The following is a 17582-nucleotide window of genomic DNA, read 5'->3' as shown; positions in this document are numbered from 1 at the left end:
TGTGCAAGTTGTAAGTTTATAACTTCCTGCCCATTTTATACTCTCATTTCCTCTCTCTCCAATCTAATGTATTCTGTCCCACTCTTGGGGCCACCTGGGGGTATCTGAATTACTTGTAGCTAAACCTGAAGAACTTCTGATTTGGGAAGTCAACCCCAGTGGAAGTGTCTTGCCTGTCCAGCTTGCTCCTACCTGGCTTTGCCAAGATGAGAAAGCTGTAGCATTGCAGCACCAGCAGTAGTTTCATCCAATGCCAAAACTGTAGTGTTCAGTAAATGTCATTCTCTTACTGAATCATTTCCAGACAGCATTGAGGGATTTGATCATTTCCACAGTAGGTTGAATAAAAGTGCTCTAACTCTTTGACAAAGGCTAGCAACACTTAATATATATTTCTGGCATTCTCCCAGCTGGATTCCGGGCACAATGAAACGCCCATCCTTCTGCATCCTGCCTCAAAGTTTTCTGCAATACAAGTTTAATACCAAGCAGCCTTCTAATAGTAGATCTAGACAACAAGTTATATAGGTTGTCAGAACTACCCAGCATTCAGAGAATAACACTATGGTAGCTTTTAGAAATAAACTACAGCCTTAAAAATGATGGTCTGTTATATGAATGAGCCAAACGTTTTAAAACTGTCTTTAAAATTAATGGAGTTAAATATCAGCACAATTGAGTTTACCCTCTTGTCTCCACCTATGCCTCTTTTCCAACACTCTGTTCTTGTTCATTCTCCATACGCAGCTTCTGACCTTGTATTGCTCTGTTTCACCAACTAAAAGCTTCGCTGTTTTAATAGTGCTGTGAATAGCTAGGTTGAAATATCACTGCATTTGAATACAGCTTGGTATTACAAACAGTTTCTGTGCTCTATAAAGAGAAACGAGTGGTTGTCAAGAGATCCTACCTTCATTTTAGCTTCTGTATGAAGTAATATTTTAGTCCCTTTCCAGCTTAATAAAGTAGTAATTACAGCTAAGAAATATAACCTTTTTTCTTAAGAGCTCAGGTTTTTCCCTAGCTAGTTTGAAAAAAACTATAACAGAAAAAACACAAAAGTGCAATCTCGGTTCTGTACCCTGATTAATATCATCAAACACATTTGAGCTGTGATATGTTTTTTTCTGTGCCATGACGAGTTGGAGGGCATGGATTAGCCTGCAGGTGCACAAGTACAGTAGATGAACTAATGCACCTTGGGGGTGTTCAACTATTAAAAAAAAATCATAGAGATGTGCAAACAGTTCCTTCTCCTAGCCTTCATGACCAGTTTTTCATTTTCAAAAGATTAGATTCTTCATGCAAGTTGGCATTTGCTCACAGAAACATAAGTTCTCCCAGACAGCACATTATCATTTTTATTTCTCTTACATGCAAGCTCTCCCCAAATACTCATTCAGCTCTATTTTCTACTTACAATGAAATGAGAGATTTCAAGCCTTTGAATGCATCAGGTGCAATGTCAGATATTTGATTCTTGCTGATGTCTCTGTAAAGAGAAGAGGGGATTAAAAGAATATTTGTAAATTCAAATTTGATGAAAATAGTTTTGCTTGAATACTTTTATAACTGTGGTGTTTTGGAAGAATATACTTGGTACAAAAATGGAACTAAAAGACTATATAAAGACTACCTCAGAGAAATTACAAACCACATAAGAACGCAGATATGCAAGTTCCAGGAACAATCAGAAAACATCAGCCAGTATGACAGGCTGAAGCCTCAACATGTTGCAGCTCTCCTGTTGATAATGTTATGGACAGTCAAACAAATAAAAGTTTTATGAAAAGCTTTGAACAACAACAGTGAGGTAGCCCAATGAATAAAACCTATTGGTAAAACCATCTTAAGAACTATTAATAACGGAGGTGGCATTGCGACTCTTTGCAAGCTCTCCCTCAGGGATGTGGGGCAGGCTGTACCAACGTTCAAAGAACGTTTGAACGTTTAAATGTGGGGATGAAAGGCTAACTTAAAAACATAGATGACTGTATTTTGATTTTAAGTGAAATCATAGATAAGATGAGGAGAGGCACAGACACCCAAAGCAGGTGCCTGTGTCACAGAGCTCAGCCCTGTACCAGTGATGTTTGGGTTGTAATGGCCTGGAGAAAACAAGCAGTACAAAAATCTGCCATGACCATGATCTGGTGCAGTAGGAGAGAAGAGGACTGACGCAGCAACGGCAGTGCTGCCCAGATTTTCAGATGCAAAGGAAAACACTAGAGCATTTGAAAGGACCCATGAACCTCTGATGCCAGTGGCATTGTGGGGGGCACTCAACATGTTGCAGCCTGCTGCTGGGAGCCCCAGTGAGACTCCACTTCCATCTAGCTATGATGGAAGTGGAATTCAGTTATACAATGCTGTAATTTGCTAGGGAAAGTGAGTTCCTGGTTTGAAAAAACAAAACAAATCAAAACAACTTTCAATTTTAATCACAACCAACCATGTATATAGAGATCAAATACAGACTGCACTTTTTTATTTTTTTATATATGGAGCCAAATTTACTATGCTTGGGACACCGTTCAGAATTGGGTGCCTTATCACGACTGTCACTGCAAACCAATCGGTCTGTCAATCAGTACAGCTAGGTGCTTAGCTAGGGGCATAACTTTCAGCCACCTGGCTGCATTCACTGACAGTTGGTATCAGTAGTATCAAATCTTTTCATTGATGGCTGTGGCTGTAGTAATGCAGTATTTCATACTTTTTTTTTTTTTTTTTTTTTTTTTTTTTTGTCTGCTGGGTCAAATGCTGACAATCCCAGATTGACACTAAATAAACATTCCTCAAAGAACTTGGTAATCAGAAAGTCAGTAGACTTTACACATGTTTTGAGGCATAAATTCTGCTGGGAAAAAAAATAATCATTTAATTCCTCTGTTTTCAAATCTAGCTGCATAAAGGGGGATTTTCTTTGGTTCTTTTTTAAGGCTCATGAAACAACTGTTCTGCAACTTATTGGTGTTTTCTGTCTGAGCATCCTGCCTACAAGGAGAACATTTGGTGAAGGTTGCTTGTTCTTCAGCTCAGCTCACAGCAGCCAAGTCTGTGACAGTGAAAATAGGTATGTGTATTTTTATACCTTTTGTTAAATCTGTTTAGACTGTCTGCTAGCATTTGATGGTTTTGGTCTAGTAATTCATATGTAAGCAGAAGTCTGGAGGGAATTTGTGCTATCTGTGTATTAGGGAATAGTAAAACCTATCACAAAGAAATGAAATCATGAGCTTGCTGACCAACGACGATCTGAAAGGGGTCATCTAGTTTTTGGAAACAAGTATTTCAGCACTATTTTATTGATTTGCTACATTTCAACATTTCCATCCTTTCTCTCTCCTGTGTCTGGATGCTAATGAGTATATAACTAATGGTGTCTGAACATGCATAAATGCCATGCTGGGTGATGACTCTTACCTACTTCATGCAGATGCACTACAATCAGCATTAGAAGATAATTAGGCACATTATTTCCTTTCCATTAGAGCCCAAGCTCCACTGCTGTTGGAAAAGGAAGCTCCATCTCCTTCTGACTTGACTGAGGCAAAGGGATTCAATTATGTCATTGTACTTTTGTTCCCTTCCTTTAGTCCGCTGCTGGCCGGTAAGATCTTCCTAGTCTGTGCTTGATTTACATCAAGACAAAGAGATAAGGGTTCTTCTAACCTGCACAGCTAAGTCAGTTTAAGCCTTACAGGGCTCATTTCCATAGTTTACGGTATTACTGAATCACTCAGAGGAATTGTGGCTCTTTAGCTGGAAATGTAATGAACTTATCAGGATTCCACCCAGGCAGGGAATACATTAGTCACATCACACTCGTCTCCCTGCAGCTCTGACAGTGCAGTGAAGATGATCTTCTTTCAAAAGGTTGTTTAACACACCTTGGAGCATGGCTGTGCTCTGTTACCAGTTAGGGATACAAATTGTTTTTTAACTTTGCAGCAAGGAAGGAAGGATACCCTATGAGTCACTGTATAACATATGACTGTATGGCAAAATACATTGGCTTACATGTCTTTACTTTAAAAGGTTTCGAAACAAAACATTTATTTTTAGATTCAGCCAAATGCAAAACTATTAATAACACTGGATGAACAACCTCTTTGTTGACTAGCATTATTAGAAACACATTAGTTGATAATCTTATATATTTTAAAGTGGACTATTCTTATTTGACAAGAGTACTCGGTAAAAATCCACGTCATGTAATGTTTTAGCTTTTAAAAGCTGCTTAACAGAAGTATCAACACCACAGAGCTACTGAGAAGACTGAAATCTCAGTGTGTTTTTGGCTAAGATACAATAAAATGAATGTGACAACACAAAATGTCATTAGAAGCACTAGAGTTAGAGAGGTACAGCCACATCTTTCAAAGTGTGTTAGTCTTGTGCTACAAACTCATTTGTTTAAAGCCTCAGAAAAGCAAAGACAAAATGTGAGGGAATGACATAAACTTTGGTACGGTTAGGTTAGAAGTTACTGAACTACAGTACAAGCACAACAGGTGATATGCAAATATATTTTAGAAGGCATGTCTGGGCTAGGTTGGGATGTACCTCAATCAAGCCCACAAAACCTCTACTAGAGGTTATTGAGCAGAGAGCAGGAGTTGTAACGTTCCCTTCAAATCAGGGGAACCATCATGCTGGATTATGCAATTCAATTGTGTGTTTGAATCCTACAGGTGCCACATCTGCATTCTGAGACTGATACATTTAGCTTCATTAAATTTATTGTGTGAGAAGATGTGAGAAATTATGAGAAGTCCACGACACACAAAAGATTTCAACTCTTCACCCTGGAAGTTCCTGAAGAGATATTCTAAATAACTATAGCTAGCTGCAAATATAAAGTTAAATTAATATACACACATCTACAACCATCTCGATTTATTAAGTCATGTGAAGATTATCCTGGACAAGCGGCTCTTACCTATAAACCAGTGCCAGTTATCTAATTATTTAAGAAAAAGAAATGGCATCATCTTGCAGGAAATACTCGGTGAATAATCAAAATACTGAGACTGCTGCAAGTGAGCAGTCTGTATCCCTACCGTTCTACCATATGTACTCACAAGAAGGAGTAGAACACAATAATATGATTCACAATGTTGTGTTAATATTACCCTCTGAGTTCTATCAAAATATTATCTATAAGAAGAAGAAAAACAAAGTTATTCATTTGCACTCTGGGTACAAACGAAATCAATAAACTTCTTGCTATTACACTACTCATAGAAATTACCGTGAAAGAAATTAAGAAAGTATAAAGACTTCAGTGATATCAAGCATGTCTTGCTATTACCTAAATGGGAAAGAATGAATAATTCTTTTATTTTAAGGGGTAATTTCTTGACCAAAGGATGGTTTTGTGTTAATAATGCTGGGATTCTTGCACACAGAAAAGATAATGTCCGTTATCTCTTCGAATCACTGATCAACTGTATTTAATTAAACTTCATATACGATGTAATGCCTGGTTTAGAGCCTGTGTCCAGCAGCAATAAAACTTCAACAAGGAGACAGGTCAATAACCACGTGGCAAAACACCATGTCTGTTATGGGACATTCTGCAGCCTAACTATCTACCCCAAGTTCTTCCGGAAAACACTGCTATGTTAATTAAGCATTGATAGAGATCATCTGGAATGATAACTTACTTAACTATGAGTTCAGATCTCATTGATTATGCCAATAATAATTCGGAAATCTGTTAACACAACTTGCTAACAGAATCCTACTCTTATATTCCAATATTAATCATTTCACATAACTGGCACACCGTTTTGGAGAAGCAAGTCAAATTAAACTTTTTTTTTTTTTTTTTGTCAAGTCCCATAAAGCTAGAGTCCACAAATCATGAAAAATGAAACAACAGTAAAACATTGCTGAAATCTAAAATTAGTTATACCTCAGAAAGAACTCAAATGGTGACTTTAATTATGGAAAAATTACAAGTTAGGTCACTGAAAAGGGATCCATCATTTTTCAATGAAATTACTATCTTGCTATCTAATACAGTACTTCTTTAAAAATACATACAGCTATATTGAAAGTAAGACAGGAGAATAGAGACTCTAAGATTGATGATTTGACCAGTTAAATATTAAGATCCATTTTTACAGCTCTTCAGCTTTAGGAATTTGATAACTCTGGACTGGCAAAAACAGTAATTTCACTCTCAAATCCAATGTTACAGCGCAGGCTCATTTCAGTTTCCAAAAGTATTACCTACCTGATGATTCAGTAGCCTTTTGTCAAATGAGTTGACAGTTTCTTAATTCTAGTAAATATTAGTAAATTATTAGTAAATTAGTAAATATTAGTAAATATTCTAATAAATATGTTGGAAAAAACCAACTGTAAAAGGCACTTTTTTTTTTTTTTTTTTTCAGCCTCAGCACTGAGTACACTGTCTGAATGACTTCTGGAAGTTAATGGTCCACTGGTGTCCATCAAAATCTTGATAGGACAGTGAAGCAGGAGTAACTTGTTTTACCATTGTCTGTATTATAGTTCTGCTGTCACAATATCTCTCATGTTATAGTTCTACTGTCACAATGCTTCTTATATATCACTTAAAAACAAAAAGCAAGACCAAAGAGAATACCCAGGTTATCTGCATGAGAGTGCTGCTACAAATCAAGATTATCTTTTTTTTATTATTATTAATTTTTTTTTTTTAATCCAATCAGACTACACAAGAACTAATATGGGAAGAATTGTCTGTATATCTACTGGTAATTAAGAAATGAAGAAAACGAGCTCCAGCAAGCTTCTTTGTTTTCTTGTAAACAATCAAGCAACTGAATGCACTACAAAAGTCCTAACCACTCTGCAAGAACACATACTCCTGCTAAAACTTGGGTCAGCTAAATGGAGTGTTCTGAACAGAAACCAGAATGAATGAGAGAAAAATAAAGAACTTAAAATCTTTTCTGAGGAAACAGATTTCTTTGAACAGACTAACAGTTGATTAGCTCACATCATTTTTAATAGAAAGTGAATTTAACCATTATAAAGGATTTCATGCACTGGTAGGCATCCTGAACCAAATTCCATTGTTGCTTACACTTTGAAGAGATTATTTGTGCAATCCCCAGTGATTTCAACATAGAAATTGCCAATATGTTTCTAAATGCTGAACTTGAAGCTAGAAGATTCAAGATTGCTCTTGTATGTTGGCCTTATCAGTAAGACTTACATTCTCTTTAGTTTCTTGTACTGGGTAAAAGCTCCAGGGGGGATGATTTTGATGAGGTTTTGTTCCAAACGTCTGAAAACAACAACAACAAAAAAAGGAATATACATGTTAAATGCACAAATGTCGGACAGGAATTACATTAAAAATTACAACTTTTTTTTTTTCTTTTTGTACAAGTATAAAGCTATTTATAGAGGTTTATATGTGAAAGAGATTTTTCTTTTGAAAGGCACTAAATAGGAAAAATACTGAGGAAATAACTTTCCTTAGAAAAGAAATTCATCTCAATGATTACATTAAACCTGTATATAAAAAAAGCCACAAGATATAAAAATTGCATTTTTAAAGTTCATGAAATTAAAAAACAAACAAACAAACAAATAAAAAACAAACTTAGGTGTATTGTATTACTACTTAGTCAAAATTAAGGTAGAAAATACAGAAGCTTCCCCTGACCAGCTTCTGCAAATAGTAGGCAGCTATCCAAACTGCAAGCTATGCTATTTGTGACAGCTTAATGAGCAGATTAATAATACTACCAGAGTGACTCAGGAGCAACAATCTGTGGGAACATGCTGAAATTCCTTCCCTGTATCCACCACTTGCATTAATAATACTTCTGCAAAACAATGTGGAATGCACAGCGGTATAAATGCAGATTTTTAATTTTGAGAGGGACAGAGGAAAAAGGACCGTGTCTTCCAATTTTAACTAACAAATACTGGAAGTATTCTAAAATATAGCCCAGCCTAAATGAAAATGCTACTGTTCTCATTTCTGAGATATGATTTGAAAGAAATATTCTTTACAGAATAGCATAAATGCTGATATCAGTAACAAAATGTAAGCAGCTTTAAGATACCACATCCAGTAACCACTGAGATTCATTTCTGTGCCTTCACAAAAACATTTTCAAGCCTTTGACAGCGAGATCCCCAAATACCTGCTCAAAAGACTGTCTTCTCCTCAAATGAACCCTAAATATTCATCTCAATTAGAAATGTAAAACTGGACCCCCCTACAACAAATTCTAATGTCCATGGCAGCTAAAATTCTACAATCACACTTGGAATTGAAAGCAAAATTTGATTTTACCTAGCTCTTACTAAAAGTTGTGTATTTTTCTTTTCCAGAAATGTGATAGAAACAAACAGTTATAATAACAAAAATCTGTGGTTGGAAATGGTTTAGAATTGAAATGCAAAAACAGACTGGAATGGAGGAATGAATCACTCTACGCATTTAGAGCTGCTGCAGCAGTGCAGAGGAGAGAAAAATGTTAAAAAAACAGGAATGGAGATAAAATGAGATGCAGAAAGAAGTAAATCATGGTTTTTAAAGGACTTTGGAAGAATGCAGGGAAAATGTGCACAGCCCATCAGCCCTCTACTGCACAGCGTATCCTTCAGTTGATCTGTGCTTTCAATAGACAAAAGAAAAGTCCCCTTGAAAATAAGATACTTTACCAGCTCAGTTATACTCCAAGAAGCTACTTAAATCATGAATATAGTGACACTCATACAGTCAATTGCACAGCCTTTTTTCTTTTTCTTTTTATTTTATTTCTGTAGTACTCTACTGCAAAGGTTGTGAGCAGAGTTAATTCTATTCCTTGTTTTGTGATCCGAATTAGTTTCTGAGACTTCCCTACCAGTTGGTCTAAATATAACATGCATCATTCCTGGCAAGTCCACAGTGAAATGCAAATTGCTGAAAGCTTCAGCACACTACTATTATTGGGTGTTTGTCACCAGAATTAGCAGTACACATACTCTTCCCATAAAGGCTTTTTGTCAGCCTGCCAGTTTGGTGTTTAACTCCTCCCAAGTCTTTCTATGTAGACACTTCTAGGAACAAAAGAGAGCCCAGCTCATCAGATTCCTTGCCTCATGGATGGAAACTGGGGGTTCACACACTGCACACAGGCGCAGAGCAGCCCTTGCAGTGACAAAGTACAGTGGCAGAGGGAAACATGGCTCCATTTTATCACTGCTCAAAATTCCAAGGAAATTTCAGTCACTCAGAAGTAGAAATACACCCAGAAATAACCCCATGATGGGCAAAAAAGTCAAAATCGGAATAGTCACAGCCCAAGCAATAAAGGAGATTTCTAGATAAAGTGGAGAGGAATACTGAAGAAGTGCTGTTTCACAGAGCTCCCTGGATGACTTCCTCCTTTCCTATACCATTTGCAGCAGATGGCCTGTATACAAATAGACATACAAGGCTCTTGTCTTCTGCTGCTAGATTTTCACCTTATTGCCTTATTTTTTTTATTGTATGAAGTTCTTCATAAAAGAAGAACTGAAGACTCCACATAATACATGGTTTAAGTGCACTACATTTTGCAGCTGCTACCGCAAGGGCAACAAGAAGTTGGACAGGGCTTCTGTCATCAGGGCATGTTCTCAGGTGGATTCCCACTGGGAACAAAATGCAGCTGACCTTGAAGCCTTGAATAAAGTGCAGCATTACATAAACAGGTACTTAAAAAGTATGAATCACTAGTCTGACTTCAGTTTATTTTTTCATAAATGCATGTATAGACTGAAACATATAAGCTGAAAAACACGATGCAGTTACACAAATAATATAGTAGAAAACACATTTTTTGTATTAATACTTGGAGCTGTCTGTGCTCATAAATGACATGTGAAGGCCAGTACAGGATTAACAACCTCTAGGAAACACTAGGTTTTGCCTGAAGGGGTGTTGGCAATTTCAAGTTGATGAAGACTTAATTATAAACCAACGTTATTCATGCTGTAATGGGTAACATTGCTGCTAGAGGTGCCATCTTTCAAATAAAGTAAAAACAGACTTCTTATCAAGTCTTGTCATTTTTTTAAAGTGAAAGGCTAGTCCAAATTTCACAGCTACATTTTATTTCAGAGAGAACTACCTAGTTTACCTACAAAAAGAGCTGTGCAAACTTCATTTTTCATTGTCTACACCTACATGTTATGAAGTGCTGTCATACAAAAACAACCTGTGCTAGTGCAAAGCAGCAAGCTGATTTTTTTGTGTGTATCACTGGAATACTATAAATACTATAACTTGTAATACTATAAATTAGGTTTACAACACATCTGAGATCTTTGTACAAGAGATAAAGTCCTAAAAGTGTAAACTTTGATCATTTGAACTACTGTCTGCCACATTAAAGATTTCTTAAAACTCTTTAAATTTTTTCTTGATTTTCCTCTGGTATTTCATAATAAGATTCATTTAAAAGACTCCACGAGTAGAATTCACAAAACTGATAAAATAAATGGGCCATGTTCAAACCTCTTGGGCTTTTGTTCCTCCTTCCAGTTACCCATTTCACTGTGCCATGTTGCCTGCTGGCAGCTGTATCGTTTCAATGAATTGAAGCATATCTCCCCCCTTCTGACATACAGCAATGCTGTCTGCCTCTCAATGCTTTATTTTATTGGCTTCGACAACAACGTCAAAGGACAAGAACAATTTCCTTTCTCCTCTCTAATATATTATCAGAGATTGGAAAGTATGAGGACCCAGTGGATTCAGATACATTTTTCTTGTAATAACATGATGCTAGACAGGATAAAGTATTCCTTCTTCCCACTCTTTTTAAATAACTTTGCAGCAATGAGAGCAAAAAGTAAACACAACGGAAAAAAGGGGGGGAGAGGGGGAACTATGCAGTTAAATATGACAAATGATCCCAGAGCAAAGAATAAGCACTCAAATTCCCATGCTAATCCATCTCAGAGTTCACTAAGGTGCAAATCTTTTCATCACCTCCTCATCTGGCGCCTGTACTGCTCACACCCAGGATGGCAAAACACAAAGGTTAAAAAATTCTCCCTAGGCAGCCTTTGCAGAGCCAGCTCACGCTCTGGGGGATGACGGAGCCATTTGTCTTGAAGAGTGATTCCCCCTGCAGAGTGGGGGAGACAGCCGTATTAATTTGGGGCCTTAACTATCTCTCTTTCAATGAGGGAAAGAAAGAATTTGTTACTTGGGTCTCTAATGGAGCAGTTTGCTAGCAATTTTCCCATTTCAAACACCGTCTCAGCTGCTAATGTGTAATGTTTTGTCAAGCTTGCCTACCCATAACATAGACAAATCACTAGCTTGGAGAAAAGGAGAGAGGGAGTGAAGCATCAGTACTGATAATTCTTAGCTGTCACATGAATAGAGCCTACAAATGAGACGTCCATGCTCTATTAACAGTGCCACCGAGCTCTTGCCTGAGATGTGTCAGAGAAGTCCCTCTGCACTGGGCAGTCATGAGCTTCCCTGCTGGGAGACAGAGCATGAGTGAATGAGCCAGACTGCTCCCTGGATCACGTCGCTCCGCTCCCTGTGCTGGGGCTCTTCAGGCCGGCATCACTCGGGCAGCCAATAACTGAAAGCAGTCACCAGGAGAGAGAAAGCCTAAGGTCAGGTTAGTGCAGCAGTAACCTGTAGCACACACGTCTGGGAGGATGCACGCAACCTCTGGGAAGGATGGGACACTTGCTTTGCTCCTGCCCTACAAGCAGGGATTTTCAGGGAGCCAGTAAAGGACCACTGGGGGGAAGTAACCCACATGTACATCACAGCCCAAGGATGGGCTTCCTTTAGGAAGGATGAAACTTCTCGAGCATGCAACAATCAGGAGAGAGCCTGTTTGTCCTTGCCAGGGAGGGAGAACAACTGGATTATAGAAGCTGCTTGGACCGTTACTTTCCATTTATCTCACATTTTTGACTTACATATCTTATCATACATTTTGCACTCTAATGATGAAAATTTCACAAATGTATTTTCAGTATTTAAGAGAAAAAGATCACTCTTAAATCCGCTTGTCTTGGGGCTAGAGCCAAATTCTGCCCTGAATCTTTTCTTGCCTCTCCATCCACAGCAGGTTCAGGTAGCTGCACTGTGGTATTTACCCAAAGGCAGCACTGCACAGGAGAGAGCCTCGCTGGGTAGGAAGGAATCCTGTACTGCAGTGGCACTGTCAGCACCTGTGGCTTATCCTGCAATGAAGAATGCAGAAGTCACACTGCTCTTACACTGCAGCACTGTGCAGGGCACTTCCTGCAAAGCAGGAGGCAGAAGACCTGTAGACCCATTGCTTTACAAAGTGTTTATGGACCTACACTACCAAGAAACAGCTTTTTTTGTGACTCTGTCTCACCCCTCAGCTCTCTGACAGGTAGAAGACATAGTGCTTTGGGAGGGAAGGACATTCAGCATTTTAAATATCTCAACACTTACTGCTCGTTTTAACTAACAGACAGTTAAAACCTTTAGTCTGTACCCTAGCCAAAGACCCTACCACCACTATAAAAACCCTAAACACATGTGGTTCTCCAAGACTTTTACACTGCTACCTTTCATCACAGTGCCTGAATGACTTCCAAATAAAATTAATAATATGTATTATAACTCCTTCTCTCACTGAGCCTGCCTCTCTGCCTTAGGAACTGGAGAACTGAGAGCCAGTAAACTGTCTGCCTATATTAATACAAGGTGACAACTAGAGTTTCCCTTCACATTCTGATATTTGGGGTTGATTTTCAGGGCCTAGCTGTCAAGCTCATCCTGTAGTTTTAAAAGGACTGCTTCTTAACTATTCACCTAACTCAGGGCAGATCTGCAAAGGACAAAATCCTATTAAGAATGAAGTGACTTCTCAAAATAAATCTATCTAGGAAGTTATATTGATAACGCTCACCAAAAGACGTCTTTCAGAGTGAAACCAGATGTTTTGATGTGTTCCCTGATACCATGGTGTCCATTTAAAAGTGGTGCTGGTGATATTCGATTTTCTCTCCTACTACAGCTTTTAGTAGTTTAGTTTAAGCTGACACCAGTCACTAGTTGAGCAGTTGGTCACACTAACAAACGCTGGATTTATAGTGTCAGACACACTACAAATCTACCAACTCTGCTGTATTTTAATTTTTTGCCAAGCACTGTACAGACAAACAGGATGACATCAGATAAATCTGTGGTCTGTTGTTCTGCAAAACAGTTTTTGACATAACACTGATGTCCATAGCCATATAGCTACAGAATGCAGTAATATATTATCAAATCTCAGGGCCCCTCCACCTACCACTGTGATACTCCACGTTCCCAGGTAGAATTTTTGTCCCTTCTCATCACATTTCATTGTTACCTTCTCCCGCCAGTCTCACTGACTTCTTTTCCCTGCTTCATCCTTGGAGTTAGGGCTCAGGCATCCACTCAGCATTCTACCAGTACCCGAGCTCCCTCTCACTGCAACACTGCATCTGCGTGACCTCTTTGCAGAGCCTTCAAGTGAGTGTTCCTCCCCTGCGAGCCACCATCCATGGGTAAGATCAGTGAGGATGTTAAAGGTACAACAGAAGCTCTTTTTGGGGTAGAATACCAAATAATGCCTTCTCACTCTTCTTTTGCTGCTTCCCTCATCTGATGTTTAGTATCACCCCTGTACATCAGGAGGATCTGAACTGGGATTAGGAGGAAAGAATTTCCCTTCTCAGTAGACTTCACTGGCTCCCATAGATGTGGGATTAGAGTTTGCAGGAAGATGTCTGCCTCTATGGCATCTGCCTACAGGCACATGGCTGTGAGTAGAAATCTGGGAAAGAAAGAGTCCCTATCCTGGAGAGATTTGGCAATTTCCAACTACAATTTTCAACTTGTAAGTTTAAAGTTGTAGTTACGACTACAACTTTCCTACTACTGAAACACAGCCTAGTCATATACTTCATTCAACCACCATGCAAGTGTTCATTCAGATTTGTGTTTCCAAGATGTTTGACATAGGAAACACACCAGAAACATGGGTCCCACACTTCTTGATTTTTGTGACACCTGGTGACTGACTGTTCAGATAGCTCCAGGGAGACCGGCCCATGGGGTATTACACAGAGGATGAGGTTCTGGCAGTCGCTTCTTTTTTCAACAATGCAGCATCTGCTCTGAGCCTCAGATCTCTGCTGAACATGTTTGCCGTGTTTGTTGTTGTTGTTGCTTGTTTTGATTTTAAATCTGAAGCTTCAAGCTCATACTTGGGACACACCTGGTTTCTCCAGTGCCTACTAGCAATCAATCCCTGGCCTACAGATACATGTCATAAATGTAAACAAGTTGTAATGTTTTTTAATGAACCACACTCATAATGGTTGCTTTACTGAAAGTGCTTTTGTTCCATTAGGTCCCAGAAAGACTAAATTCTTAAACCAGTCATGTTGCTGTATCAACATTAATTTTGTAGGTTGATCCAGCCTATCCTCTATCAACTTCCAATTACCTTAAGATATTTCCAGACAGATCATTTTCTAAATTTTCTAACAATGGTATAACTAGTTCAGGAATCTGAAGATTCCTTCAAATTGGCTTCTATTATATTTGTGAAGTTGTAACTTAAAATTATATTTTTACACTTAAGGTGTAGAGGAAACAATAAACTGATGGAAAGGAGAAAAAAATAAATCCATAATTTAATTCATAATCTAGTATCTTGTGGAAAGCTACATACACTCAGTAACATCTAATTTTACTACACATTTGCAAATCATGGTAGTTGAAAGGCTGTCACCCACAATATTTTGTCAACAAACCAGATTCTAACATTTGCAAATAAGCATTCCACATACCCTTTGTTCTTTACCCAATATTTTTTAACAAAACAAACAGGAGAACACATGTAAACCTAAGAATGATTAGCACTTTTTACAGTAAAAGTTGGATTTGTACATTATATTTCAAAGTGATGTTATGCTCCCTATTTTGTTTTCTGTGATTTCTTCCACACTTTCATAATCAGATGTCAGGATGTATGTGCTCATTATGCAGTTCAATTTCCCCACTTTGCTTGGCAAAACAGAAGGTTTTGAGTGACATTTGTATTAGATAAAAAAGACTTAGGGCTTTTTGTTGATGTAAATCTCTTACTCTTTGTTGGGTGATACTCAGTTAACAAATTTGATTACGTGGTGTAACTATTTATGACCCTCGCTGGGGCCCCATACGTTTTTATTAACAAGGCTAACCATGTCTTCCTGCTGAAGTGAAGTCTCTGGAGAAAAAAAAAAATCAACAAAAATATCAACACACCCAAACCTACAAGCCTTGTAAGAATGCTAACTCCTACAGGGCATGCCTGCATAAATTTCACCTGCATGAAACTTTTTTATTTTATTTTTTCCTTTAGAAATCTATCTCACAATAGTAAGAAGGGAGAACAAGATAAAAAATGATTCAGCCAAAAGAATGAATATTACTATCGGTGTACAAAAACTGTATTTATTAAGCCAAAACCACCTTATTATGCCTATAGATGACATTAGTTACACTTACTTTTACAAATAAAAGCAAACATAAGAAGTAAATCCTACCTTAGTCTTACGGCAGAAACTCCCTGCAGTTATTGCTTGTTTCTGTAACTCTGAAAAAGAGCTTCCTCAATCTGTCTCAGCAAACAATACACCTTTGTTCTTGACATTCCACATAAATATTTTCTCTACTGACTCTCAATCTAAAATATTTTCTTTATTATTCCATCATTATTTTTGTGTCTTGCTCTCATTGAATAGAAGATCTTCAACGTATTCTTGTCCTGTCAGTAGAAACCTCATTTTGATATTGAAAATAAGGAGCCACTGACACAGTTTGCCTAGTGAGATCCAGAAAATAGTAGTCAAATTTGACATGTGAAGCTGTCCAGAGCCAATTTACAGCAGTGAATTAAAATCATATTATATGATTCAACTACAGGAGCCAACCTGATTCCCTAGCCAGAGAACTTGCCACCAGAGGCAATTATGGAACATTTATTACAGTGTTCAGAAATACTGTGCTGGCTTCAGCTGCAGTATTTACTGGAAGCCTGGGAAAATTATTGTAATTTTCATTTAGAAGGAAGAATAATTTTAAATGCAGAACTGTCTTTCCTCTACCCCCAAATTTATAGTCTCCATACACCTATATTCTTGAGAAAATAAAAAAAAAATCTCATCTTTCTGAAGCTGAAAACTTGAAAAGGAATAGTTAATTCACATGACATTGTTATGCTGCAGTTAATTTATAATTTATACAACATTACTTTTATTAGAATAAATAAATAGAATATCTTCAATCAATCTTTTTATAGCTTTTCCAACTTTAATTGGTGGAAAATTGATTTTGAATATACCAGTAATTTACTCTTAAAAGACCATCCAAAGAGAATTTTGTGTATCACCTTCCTCACAATCACAAACGTTTCATGAAGATTCATGACTAAGTCCCAGCTCTACTGTAATAAATAACCATACGGGTACTGAAGAACAGAGAGGGTAATTTCTTCCCAGCACAATCACTGAAGTAACAAAACCATCCAACTTGTTTATCTACAGGTCTGTCTGCCCATGCACCAGCACTGCCCAACACTGTGGTACTCTCATGGCAGAAATTCTCTAAATATTAAATTTGTCAGAAAACTGTTAATTAAAGGTGGAACAAGTACTGCATCACATTTCAAAGCGATTCTCGCACAGAAAAGTAGGTTCATTTTCATTTTGACAGAACCATGCAAATAACAGCTAAATGTGTTAGATTTTTCCTTAGAGCTCAAATTCTATCATTCTTCCTAAGAGTAGAAATCAGGCAGCAAAATCAAGCACTACTCATACCTACAAAAATCTTACTCATCAATTCATCTATCAATAGTGAGAATGATAAATGAAACCAACACTGAGAAGTGCCTTAAAACTGACCTTAAGCCAAAGCTAGATGCTAGTACAAGGGCTACCATCCTATTTTACTCTCTGCTCAGAAGCTGGACTGGAAGCTGTGGTTATAACCTCACCAGATATGGGGGCCTAAGCAGTACTTCTCCTTGAGGGACTGTCAGTCTCTTTACTCTGTCTGGAACAATTACACCAACATTTAAACAAAATGTCCTCATTTTTAATTTAGATATATCCCATCCAGCATTACTTTTGGTTTATGCAATTATATTTTTCTTAATTGTACCAGACAAGAGAGCATTGTGAAGGTTAAGCAAGAGTGATACAGCAAGCTCAATATGGAAAATACATGTAACTGGTTTGAAATCTAAGAAGAGTTTGAATATCTAAAGATATACATGTATATTTTAGATTCAGGATTTTGCAGACTCGAGTCTGCAGGTGATTGGGACTTGTCTTTTCAAAAGTAGTTGGTGTCTGACAGCACTGTATGTTCAAAGCACAGTTCCTATTGACTTTTACTGCACCTTTGAGTCCTCAAAACTGCTTCTGAATATCTCAGCTGAGTCAGCCAGAAAAGGAGAATCACATCATTAGTGACCACCCATGACAAGTTTGTGCAAGTCACTTGCTCAGAATCATTTAATAAAACCAGTGGTAAAAATAAGCCAGTTTTCTGAAGAACA

At 37.7% G+C, this 17582-nt stretch overlaps 1 protein-coding gene across 6 annotated transcripts in view; it reads right to left on the bottom strand.

The window, feature by feature from the left end:
* SLIT3 (slit guidance ligand 3) overlaps positions 1 to 17582 on the bottom strand; it is a 515831-nt gene that overhangs the window by 161845 nt on the left and 336404 nt on the right. For all 6 annotated transcript variants that reach the window (XM_027468588.3, XM_027468587.3, XM_027468585.3 and 3 more), the window contains 2 exons: positions 7217 to 7288; positions 1421 to 1492 (listed from right to left, as the gene is read on the bottom strand). In XM_027468588.3, the coding sequence (XP_027324389.1) occupies positions 1421 to 1492; positions 7217 to 7288 (144 nt within the window). The remainder of the gene's footprint in view (positions 1 to 1420; positions 1493 to 7216; positions 7289 to 17582) is intronic.

Source organism: Anas platyrhynchos, chromosome 14, assembly GCF_047663525.1.
Source record: "Anas platyrhynchos isolate ZD024472 breed Pekin duck chromosome 14, IASCAAS_PekinDuck_T2T, whole genome shotgun sequence".
In the NCBI taxonomy this organism is placed as follows: Eukaryota; Metazoa; Chordata; class Aves; order Anseriformes; family Anatidae; genus Anas; species Anas platyrhynchos.
The sequence above is the reverse complement of the archived record's forward strand: the minus strand, read 5'-3'. Positions and strand labels throughout refer to the sequence as shown.